General features: G+C 47.9%; 1 protein-coding gene across 1 annotated transcript; it reads left to right on the top strand.

The window, feature by feature from the left end:
* The first annotated feature begins 1,286 nt into the window (after positions 1-1,286).
* LOC146041708 (uncharacterized) lies at positions 1,287-9,724 on the top strand. The gene is made up of 4 exons (XM_083161621.1): positions 1,287-1,336; positions 6,096-6,178; positions 8,060-8,092; positions 9,192-9,724. The coding sequence occupies exons 2-4, from the start codon at positions 6,139-6,141 to the stop codon at positions 9,563-9,565; spliced, it is 447 nt and encodes a 148-aa protein (XP_083017747.1). The 5' UTR covers positions 1,287-1,336; positions 6,096-6,138; the 3' UTR covers positions 9,566-9,724.
* The last annotated feature ends 2,649 nt before the right edge of the window (positions 9,725-12,373 follow it).

Below are 12,373 nucleotides of genomic sequence, written 5' to 3'. Positions count from 1 at the left end.
CAGTTTATCCAAACAAGAAGTAGAAAGTCCCCTCCACTGGTGCCCAGGGAGAAAAGATACGTCCCTCCTATTGGGATGGTAATCCTCTTCTCCGAATAGGGGGATATGACAGCATACACATGTAGAGGATCGCCATCCCAATTGGAGGGACTTATCTTTTCTCCCTGGGTGCCAGTGGAGGGGATTTTGTTCTTTGACGGTGCAGGGGTCACCTTCCGTTAGTCACCCACCACAAGGCAGACTTCTAGCGCACTACCTCAGAAACTTTCTCAATACAGTTTATTCACCTGTGAGGAAGATACTGCAAAACCTTAATAAGCTGATAAGCTGTAAAAACAAAGTCCACGGGGATGCAGAAGCGGTGGTACTGCTGTGGTTGGGTGGTAAGTTTCTATATCACAGGGCTCCCGGTTATACTGATGCAGACTGAACGTTCTTGCAGTGGCAAACGCAGAATTTTTAGAGGGGAGAGGGGGGGGGGGGTTTCCTATTGTGATTCAAAATCTCCTACTCTGCAGCGCATTGGAGTAAAGACGGGAGTCTGGGGGAGTGGTAACAGCACTGAAAATAACTAATATTTAACAGTACAGATGGTCTATAATATAGACTGTTTCAAACATTTAAATAAGATGAGTGGTCATGAAAAAGTTAAACGTATCATAAATAAATACAAAAACATTATAGAACCAGTACTGCACTTTCTAAGCTCACCATCTCCCACTTCATGGTAAGGCTTCTGTCTCTTACTCCTGGCAGCTGCTCTCTGGTCCATTGCAATGTTTGAGGGCTCAGATCTACGCATACAGTAAATGTGGTAGAAGAAGCTGGTACACTGGGCATGTGCAGCAGCTCTGCTCTGTCCCATACACTGCATGATGTGGTGGCAGCTCTATTGATCATATTATATACCAGTGCTATTGTTGTCTATTGTCACAATTTAAGGCACTTGCCGGGAGGAGGGGGGGTTTGCGGGCAACCAGAACCCCCCCCCCCCCCCCGTGTTTGCCTATATCTTGCTCTACAAACATGACTTCTTAGGTTTTCTTAAAACTCTGAATATAATCTATTTTCTTAATCTGAATGCATATATACAGTTGTGTGTGCAATGTATAATATCTGGGCACATATATAATTGTCTGCCTTGACAACATGATGACAAATAATAGGTTACACTGTGGGTGTGTGTGACATAGGCGGGTGTGTCAGCTAATAAGAAGGAAATACATAATTACATAATTAATACAGTCGCTGTGTACCTCCTATACTTGCCTCCTATATATATATATAGATCTCCTGCCAAACAAGACACAGCGTCCCAGAGGCTGAGTCCAGACCGGTAAGGTGCAGCATTTATAATTCTATTTTTTACTTTTATTGTTGCAGATTTTTATCACATATAGGTAAAACAGGAAAGTGTGAGCTCATCCCATTGTAACCAATATACCCAGGTACTCAGAGGAATAGGGGAATATTAATGGTGGCCTTCAGTATTGTAGTATCTGAAACAACTTTCTTAGCAAAGCCCCAATCTGTTTCGCTTCTCATTAGGCAATGACAATACATTGCTCGCTGGGGGTTGGTGCACAGTAGAGAACCCTTCCAGGTGGACAGTATGAAGGGCAGATGTCAGAGTGTCGTGTATGTAGTAGAGTGCAGCACCATGTAGTGTATATGGTGGGATCTCCATGCTGGAGGCTGACGTATGGCAGGACCTCAGATCCGGTGGTTTGCTAGGACCTCCAATATGGCAGATTAAAGGGGTTTATTAAATATCAGCAATACAAGCTCTCATACTTCTACCTGGAGAGTGATGCAGTAGATTGTACTTACTCCAAGACATCTGTGGCCACCTTACTTACTGTATGATCATACTTATGGTCAATCAGAAGGACAGGAATGTATGGATACACTTACGATAAAATAAATGACTATGGCCAGTAGCAGTGGCGTAAGTTCGTCCCAGTTGCCCGGAGGCAAGATGCGTATTGCGCCCCCCCCCCCCCCCCACACACACACACAAAACCTTATATAAAGTATATACTGTATATTCTGTATTGTCTATTATGAAATATAACAGGCATATATACAGTATATCTATAGAGAGAGATAGAACACATATTTCAGAACTCTGAAGTGATATCAATGGCTTTCAATTAATGAATTTAAAATGGCAGGGGAGGAGAGGTGCCCCCTTGAGAGCAGGAGCCCGGTGGCAGATGACTCCATTGCCTCCCAGAGTTCTGCCTCTGGCCAGTAGTCAATGAAGTTTTCCAACTGTCAGAACTTCCCGACATTTGGAATCCTGGGCCGAATTTAATGTTCCATCTGTCAAGTGTCAAAAAAAAGTATGCGTGTTGGTGAAAACGGCCACGGATTGTCGAAAAACGTCAGTGAATTCCGACACTCCGCAGTCGTTTCTGACAAAAAAAGATCCAACTTGTTTTAAAGTCGGATCTGTTTTGTCGAAATACGCCTTCAACGCTGTTGGAAATGGCAGCATTATTTTTCCCCTTTAATATAAGCAATAACAATACATATATATATAAATATATGAAAATATTCAAAATATAATATTTGCATAAATGGTTTGGTGCAGGGATGTAAAAACCTAAAACGTATTACTGTACATTTACCTCTGGAGACCTTAAACAAGCTAGAAGATCTTACTGGTGGTTTATTTACTAAGGTGGGAGATGTTGCTATGATCAACCAATCAGAATAACCTTCTAGAAGATAATAGATTATTCAATTGCACATGCAAATAGCTAAGAAGTCACACATTATGTGTGTCCCATGCCGTGTACACCAAGAGTCACATAAGTGACTACGATGCAGAGTTTCAGAAGTGTGATGGACGTTGGCTGGTGGTAACTGGGCGGTGGCGACTCAGACCCACCCCAATGCACTCAAGTCTCATTCACTTATATTGGAGGTAATAGACTGAAGGATACTCTGTACCTACTTTAGCATGGGGCAGTTGGAAGTGTCAATGATTGCGGCTAAATATACACTGGAATCCGTTCGGAATAATGGCAGTCAGGATGATGGTAGTCAAATTCCAGCAATGGATTCCCGATACTGCAGTCAAACCAGATGTTGGAATGCCGACAGTCAGCATCTCATAAGTATGCCGAGATGTTTACGGTTATGTGTATGGAGGGGGGCAGGGATTAAGCTGGGTTTAGGCAAAAGTGGTTGGGCGGTCTTCTGACCATCGGCTTCTTGACCGATACACCAAACAGGGATATTTCATCTAAAGAAGCTCAGAGTGGGCATCTCAGGACAAACGTCATAGAGGCAGCAACGGCAACAGATCTAAGTATCTCTTATATAAATCACCTAGTCTCTTATATATTTAGCCAGATCTGTCACTCATCCCCTGTGTATATAACATTCCCGCCCAGCGGGATACACAAACCCGCCCCCCCTAGGGAAAAGACCAGTGTTTTATGTGTATAGCGTTCCCGCCCAGCGGGATACACCCCCCACTTGACATCACCTACCCCCGCCCAGCCAGGGCTACAGTACACGCCCACCATCCACCATTACTCCACAGCCACCATCCATCATTACTCCCGCACCCCCCCCCCTGCCAGCACCCCTCCCCGGACCCCCGCGACCCCTCCCGCAATTCGCGGGACCCTAGCGACCCCCCCTCCAGCGATTTGCGGTATCCCCCTCCCACGATTCGCGGGACCCCCGCAATTGGCGCCCCCCTCCCACGATTCACGCCACTCCCCGTGACCCACCCTCCCGCGATTTGCGGACCCCCGACCCCTCCCTCGATTCACGGCACCCCCCCTCCTGCGATTTGCATCCCCCCTCCCGCAATTTGTGCCCCCCACCCACGATTCTACCCCCCCCACCCGCGATTTGCGGACCCCCGCCCCCTCCTGCAATTCGCGGACCCCCCGCCCCCCCCTGAGCCCCCCCTCCTCCCTTGATTTACAGCACCCCCACACCCCTCCCGCAATTCACGGACCCCCACAACCCCCCCTCCCGCAATTCACTGACCCCGACAACCCCTCTCCCGCAATTTGCGGACCCCCCTTCCCACGATTCAAGCCCCCCCGCGCGCCCCCTTCCACTATTTGCGGACCCCCACCCGCTAATCGCGGATCCCAGCACACCCCCCCAATTTGCAGACCCCCCCTAACCCCCTCCGGCAATTCCACCCCCCAGCGGGCTCCCGTGACCCCGTTCTCGCATTTCACGTACCCCGTGACAATGGGGGATCCTGTACCTCCATAAGCAGGTGCTGCCCCTTGGTGGGAAATCCGGCCCTGGCTGCTGTGCTGCAGGTTCCCCCACTGCCAGAAGTGTCCCCACGGTCCTAAGGACCAGCGCCACAACTTTTATCAATGTCTTGCCCACATACCACTATTATACAGCCTCCTGCTCTCATGCACGTTCACTCCCTCCCAGTGGGAGGAGACGCTCATCCACTGCCGGGAGCTGCATACTGTCCCCCACCCTCCTCCAGTTCTAGGGATGCCCATCGACCATCATTGATTTAAAATAATCAATGGTTTATGACCGATGTTAAATACTTTTGCCATCGATGTGGGAGGACCAGATGGTTTCCCTACATCGAGGGCAAAGGAGAACCGATCAAGTTTCAAATTTTTTTAAGGTGCCGGGACACGGATCATAGCTCAGCCCCCCACACCCGGAAGTCCCGCCACCGAGTTCTGATTGACCCACGGCCTATTCAGTCAGATATAATGAATGACCAACGATAGCTACAACAATCGATGGTTATCCAAGTAATATGTTACTACTATCGATGGCAGGGTGCAAAATCGCCATTAATGCCAACCATCAATGGCGTCTGCACCAATGCCTATCCCTACTCAGCAACAGCCAAAAACATTTACTACCCCTCATGCCCACACACCTCTATCACTGCCCTGCCTCCTGTTATCCTGCCCCGTAACTTCCGCCAGTGGAGACCCGCTCACCCTGTGTTGCCCACATTCCCTTATCATGCTTTACCACCCAGCCTCCTGCTCTCATGCACCCTAACTCCCTCCCAGAAGGAGGAGACACTGACTCAGGGGCACCGTCCTGTACTCCTTTGCTGCCACGCTGGCAGAAGCTGCACAGTGTCCCCCACCCTCCTCTTTAGTCCCCCGTTTGCCCACACACCCCTATCACTACCCAGCTTCATGCTCTCCTGAACCGTAATGTCCTCTACTGGGGAGTCGCTGATGCTGTGTTGCCCACATGCCCCTATCATGCCTCATAGCCCAGCCTCCTGCTCTCATGCACTCTAACTCCCACCCAGTAAGAGGAGACACTGACTCGGGGCCTCCGTCCTGTACTCCTGTGCTGCCACGCTGGACCCTCACCCACTGGCAGAAGCTGCACAGTGTCCCCCACCCTCCTCTTTAGTCCCACTTATGCCCACACACCCCTATCACTACCCAGCCTCCTGTTTTCCTGTATCTTGACCTCCGCCATAGGGGAGCCGCTGACTCAAAAACACCCTACTATACTATTGCACACACCCCCCCCCCCCACCCACAAATGTCACTGTACCCTTCACACTATCAATGTACATCTTACTCTGTAACCGCTTTTTAATTAAACAAAACAATACACACCCCCTTCCAAATCATATGCTCTCTATTTAACACATTTCACCTATAACTCAAGTTGCAATACAGGCATCTTTCATACAATTCTAACCATATTTCTCACAATACAAACGTTCACAAATTAAGGGGGGCACAGCCAGAGGCGTACCGAGATATTCGTGGACCCCATAGCAAAAGTTTGTAAGGGCCCCCTATTTAGCAACTGATGGTGATTAATATATGTAAAACATATTACTTAGACAGCAAAAAGGGGCCCACTTCAGCTCTGGGCCTGCACCCCTTGCACCTATGGTAGTTACGCCCTTGGGCACTGCCCTTTACGCCAGTGTGAAGAGCGCCCGTAGGGCGCGATGAATCACCTAGTTATATATAATTATAGTGCTTCATAGTATAATTCTACATTCTAGTGTAATAGTGTCTGTTGTCTAAGGCGGTTGTGTTGTTTGAATTTTGTATTGACTTATATTTATTGCTTTTGTCTTCTGGGATGTACAGTATCGGAGAACTGTGAGCGGCTAATCCCGGGCGTCTGTCAGATATGGGTTTCCTGATATTCACAGCGGTTTTTATCGTTGCAAGTAAGTACAGTGTTTCCTGAAACGGGGCCGACAGAGAAAATCTGAATCGGACCCTAAGTTACTACACACTGGGCAATTCCCGGCACCACCAGTGTTTAGTATACCGGCAGTGCCGCAAGCGAACATCATAGCACGTACACACTGACCAGTATCGTCACCGATATCTGTCAGTGATGTCACCTGGGCCGTACATGCATCGTTAGTTAAACAGTCAACACTTTGATTTGCATGTACAGATAATGGGGGGGGGGGGGTGTTGTTAACAATGCACGGGAGTGGGAATCATTAATGATGGCCGTATTCAGTGTGTCCGGCGAGGGGGCTAAATGGTGAGGATCACGAAAACAAGTAACCCTTACCATTTAAGCCCCGTGCGGCCGCTCACCCTATTCAACGTTCCGGGGGAACGTTGGGATTCCCCCAAATAGTGAGGATCACGGCCAATACAGGAAGACCGCTGCATTTAGCCACGAGCCTCGCTGTTTTAGAGGCCACTAGGGTGGCCAATCCCGGGATCGGGATCAGCGGGATCCTGGGATTTGGCTACAAAATGTCGGGGATTTCAATCCTGGGATTGGACTATCCAATCCCGGGATTTCGGGATTGCATAGTAAATTGCCAGGCAGCGTCTGAGCACTCGCTCAGACGGTGCGCTGCTGTTCCTGACCGGCCTGCAGCCAGGAGGGGAGCGGCTTCAGCCTCTGTCACTCACCGTCTGGCGGTGAGCGGGTCCCGGCCTCACTGGTCGGCGAGTGTGTTATGGCCAGTGCGACACGGAGAGTACGGGCAGTGAGCGTGTTACAGCACAGGAAGTGCAGCGCTGCGGCCTGTGCAGCGTGACCTATGGGTCATGCTGCCCAGGCCTCAGCACTGCACCTTCGGAAACCGCTAGCGGCACCCCCAACCTCTCACACAGGACAGTTACAGCCGCCTCCTGCCACCATTCCGCTGCCGAGCTCCACTAAGTAAGGGGGGCAGGGGAGTTTTTCTTTTAGGGATGCAATTCCCGGGATCCCGGGATTGAGCATTTTTCAATCCCAATTCCAGGGATTGAAAAAGTGCCCCAGGATTGGCATCTCTAGTGGCCACATACGCAGTTTCCCCTTCGCTACAAAAATCTAGCAATGGGGGAAACTTGCTCAGTTTGATTACTGACCATGCGAGCTGTGACAGTGACAGGTAGCACTGCTCACTGCCACAGCTCGCAAAAACCATTGAATACACCCCACAGTGTTCACATTAGACAATTTGTGCTATATATTGTTAATAATCTTGATATTTTCTATATTGTTAACAATATATTGCCCAGTGAGTACCCAGCATAAGGCACAATCTCAGAGGGGAACTGCACATTTAGGGTCTAAGAGAAGTAGTACTCTCTGTTCCGCTGGACCCATATTGATTATTGCACTAGTCTACTTACTGTTCCGCCACCTAAACATACTAAAAGCTACAATATAGTAATGAATTACTTGCAAAGTATCTTCTGCTGCTCCTCTGTCATAACATAACTTTCTGCTTGTCTCCAAGCCTTCAAGTGTTTAAATAAAGACACCTTATGGAATTCTAGTACATCTCACATAACCTTCGTAAGCTATTCTATAATTACCTTCCTTCTGCACAACTCACACACAACTTACATGTGTTCTTTCTATGTACACACTGTCCACTGACATTGCTGTGAGACTAGATTATACAATCCACCAAGTTTTTCTTCAATATTACAAAACTGATATGCAACATGTAGCACTTACCCTATTACTACCTATTTGTCTGTCTGTTATCATTTCATTTAATAATAAATATGGAGTGACTGTTGACTTCAGTACATGTAAACACTCAGCTACAGTGGATATTAATACAGATCTTTTTCTTCCATAGTCTTCCAGCAACAGATTCATTTTGCTGCAACAAGTAAGTGTAATGTGAAGATACTTTAAAACTTATTGTGACACAATGGTAAAATGCTATTATATGCTAAAGGGGAGCCCCTGGGGAGTCTGGCCGATGTTTTAAAAGGAGTTTTTTAGATGATTAACTCTTTAAAACATCGGCCAGTTTTACTGTGAAACTATCCAATGGGAGCTGGGGGGGGATAATTGATGATAGACAGGCTAAGCGCTGTAAGGCTGTGTCCTGTGCTGCAGCAGCAGATGCTGTTCACCGCATAAGGCAACCAGCATATATGTGTCCAGGGGAGGTGGGGGGTGGGGGGATGCTGCACAGTTGAAAAATCAAATAAGGGAGACCCAGCAACTGCCACCAACTGCTATTCCAAAATAACTCACTGGCAGTTGGTGCGATGCCTCTATTTGTATTTTGAACTGCATGCCTCTTTTAGAAGTGACAGATTCTATCCGGGATTGCAGGGCACGCCCTCAGAGTGATGAAACTGAAATCGCCATGAGACACGCCCCTTTATATTAGGCCATGCCTTCTTTTCTGGTGGCTGATACTCCACACTCGGGGATGCCTCTGCAACTGGGCAAGTGGTTTAACCCTCTAGATCAGGCATGTCCAAACAATGGACCTCCAGCTGCTGTGAAACTACAAGTCCCATCATGCCTTGCCACAGTTTTGCTATTAGGGAATGCTAAAACTATAGCAAGGCATGTTGGGATGTGTAGTTTCACAACAGCTGGAGGGCCACAGTTTGTACATGCCCGCTCTAGATTGAGCTAGAATCTAAGTGCCTAATTTGTAATGTTTATCTTATCCCAGCGGGTTTTCTGTATAGTACTGTAGAATAAATTTAACCCTTTGGTCAAAAGAGGTATGAAAATTGCCAAGCACATTATTCACCATAATGACCTGCAATGTCACCTTATATAGGAAATATAATCATTTTTTACACAACATTTCTTATTTGAATTTATATAACAAATATGAGCAATGCTGGCCTGATGTTGGCACTCAAACGGTTAAAACAAGTATTTGCTAAATAAGTGAGAAACTGAAGTTCTGACTGTACGAAAGTAATGTACTCGACTGAATGAAATTATGTCTTAAACAGGTTTGAACTGCCCGCAAAACAGTCAGTTTGAATTGGCTCACAAGTGCCACCGGACCTGTTACAAAGAGCTGTTCGATGACGCAGATTGTCCTAGCCATTCGGTGGAAGGATGTATTTGTAACCCCGGACTGTTGGCTCAGACAGGCACATCCAGAGAATCTGTAGTCTGTGTCCCCCGTAGTCAGTGTTTGAAAAAGTGCCCAGATAATATGGAGTATAATGACCGTGCCCGCTGTCCAAAAACCTGCCATCATCCAAACGGTAAAAAATTATGTCTGGAATTACCTTCAAGAAAATGTGTCTGCAAACCTGGGTATGTCCGGCCTCACGAAGATACCAAGGAATGTATAAAACTAACTGACTGTAAGAATTAGTTACTTCCCATACTGCCCTTAGATTATACCTCCCCAACTCCCCCCACTCACATTATACCATGCTAAACGCATTATCCTGCCTCATTGTGCCTCCCTTATCATCCCTTATCCTCCTAGTACTGGAAACGAATAACCATAGAAATTCTCCAAGAATGCTCATATCCCCTCATTGTTATATTGCACTAATGACATTAAAAGTGTACAATAAACATCTATCAAATAATAATATGTTGTTACTTAAATACATAAATATTTAATCTCTAACTGAAAAGAGAACATAGGGACCAGGTGTAATAAGCTTTAAAAAGTTATCCATTGGAGAGTAACAAACTACCAGCCAATCAGCTCTTAGCTGCCATGTTACAGGATGGGGGCAGGATGCTCTAACCCGAAAATGCGGTAAAAACCCTTTTATCTGGGTTTTTTAAAATTTTTGTATGCTCTAAACCTCTTCCGTTGGGGCAGCGCTGCGGAGGGAATAGTCAGCAAAAGCTGGCGATACCCGGTAGAAGCCTACGAGTTTTCTCGACTGTGCTGTGTAAGGGATCCGTCACGGATCCCTCCCAGCATGCCCCGAGGCCAGGCCATCACTCTGTGCATGCACTGAGGTACTCCTGGGTCTCAGACCCGGAAGTCCAGCGACAGCGCCGCATCACAAAGGACATAATCAATATTGTACAAAGTCTATATGGGTGTCGGATGACGCTCCGTCAGTCGGGATTCCGACGGTCAGTATAGCGATATCGGAATCCTGACTGTTAAATTCCCGACAGTCAGGATCCTGACTGACAGGGGCTATTCTCCCTTGTGGGGGTCCTTGACCCACTTAGAGGGTGAATAGAATCTGAGGCAAGCCCCTGTAAGGGGCTTTATTGCTCTTGCTCCCCAGTCGGATAGCCAGCAGTCAAGATTCAATGTCAGTATACAGACCATCAGAATCCTGACTGTTGGAGCGTCATACCACATCCGTCTAAACAGCCAAATATATTCTGAAGGCTAAGCGCTCTATAAAGATGGTGACATAGGGGCAGTGGCGTAACTATGGAGGGTGCAGGGGATGCAGCTTTTGCTCATTTAATTATATATTGCTGTGGGCAGCTGTAGTCCCGCGCATCCTCTGTCGAGAGGGAGATGCTGAGCAGCACCACAGTAGCCAGTGAACATTCGTTATGCGATCCCCTCTCTACCACCACCTCCACCATCCAATGCTCCTCCCGCATCGCTGTTTAGAGGGAGACCCGCCTGAGCAGTGAGCTGCCGCGGCCAGTGAACAGCAGTTCCGTGCTCCCCTGTTGAGCACTGATGCTGCAGTACAACACTCACCCCGCCGCAGTCCCATTGTACCTCCAGCAGCACCGTCTCAGTGCCACACTCACAAAACCAGCACCAGTGCTGCTGTCCATTTCTCCCCCACTGGAGCTGGTGAGAGCGCGTCCCTGAGCCAATGAGCTGAAGACACAGCAGCCCTGCGCTAATTAAGAGATCTGCCAAGGCTTCAGGTACGTTGTGCCGCAAATATAGAAGGGGGGTGCACAATAAAGAAGGGAAAATTATAGATATGCTTGATGAAAAATTTAATATACAAAAATTGTAAAAAATGACATGTATAAATTACAAATAAAAAAAAAAATGGTAAAATGAACATCGACATAAAAAGAGGTGCTTAGGTTCAGTATACTGTATAGTCACGCATCACTTTAATGTAGTGGCCGTAGTATTTCTGTAAAGCCAAAGTGTCCCAGTATTTTGTGGAAAATGTCTCTCTTTATCCTGATAGGGGGGGGGGATTTATAAATTCCTGGTGTATTTGTGGCAAGGTGGCTTTCCTTTGTGGTGAGACGGCAGTAGGCTGTATGTTGTCAGCAGGCGGAATATGCCTGTCTCCCTTGGTGCCGGATTGTCCAAAGGTTACTCCCAGAGAGTATTTGTGGTACCACAGTGGTTTAATAAAAACGGGGGTTGGCTGGTGGGCTGTCAGTTCAAGTGATGGTGCCTGGGATTCAAATGGCTGCAAATGAGCACCTCTCCACCGACGCGTTTCGCTGTGATAAACACAGCTTTTTCAAGGGGGTGGACAATGCAAGCAACCTGTGCTCGTGGGGGAGGGGGGGTAGAGATTAGGAGGATGTCCGAAGCCTTTCAAACACCTGCTCTCTCTCACCCTCTGTCTTACCCTGTCCCCTCATTTTTTTGCTCGGTAAAATCGGTCGCATCACATCGCATGCGACCAAATCGCATGCGATGCGATGGGACCGATTTGACGCGATTTTTAATTGAACAGCCACCCTGATGGCTGATTACAATGTTAAATGGCCCTCCAGACACGACTATTAATTGTATACCCACCCTGATGGGTAATTGCTACGTCAAATGCCCCCCATTGTTAACGCCACGCCACAATCAACGCCAACCCGAAGTGTGGCAAGCGCAGCGGTAGGCGTCTCCCGACCTTTTTATACCTCCACTATCCACGTCGGCGTGAAGTTGATTTAATATAGTGCGGCGAGCGCAGCGAGCCACCGAGGCCGAAGCGTGGCGAGCGCAGTGAGCCCCGTGAGGGGACTCGCATTACTTCACATGTATTCCGCGTCCACTCGCGGGGCTCGCTACGTTCGGGCTCGGTGGCTCGATGCACTCACCACACTATATAAAATCAACTCCACGCCGACGTGGATAGTGGGGGTATGAAAAGGTCGGAGGGCGCGTACCGCCGCCCCTCGCGGGATCGCTGCGCTCGCCACACTTCGGGTTGACGTTTATCGTGGCATTGCGTTAACAATGGGGGGGCATTTGACATAATAATTAACC

Source organism: Crinia signifera, chromosome 19 (assembly GCF_055691185.1).
Source record: "Crinia signifera chromosome 19, ASM5569118v1, whole genome shotgun sequence".
NCBI lineage: Eukaryota > Metazoa > Chordata > Amphibia > Anura > Myobatrachidae > Crinia > Crinia signifera.
This window is presented reverse-complemented; position numbering and strand designations above follow the sequence as displayed.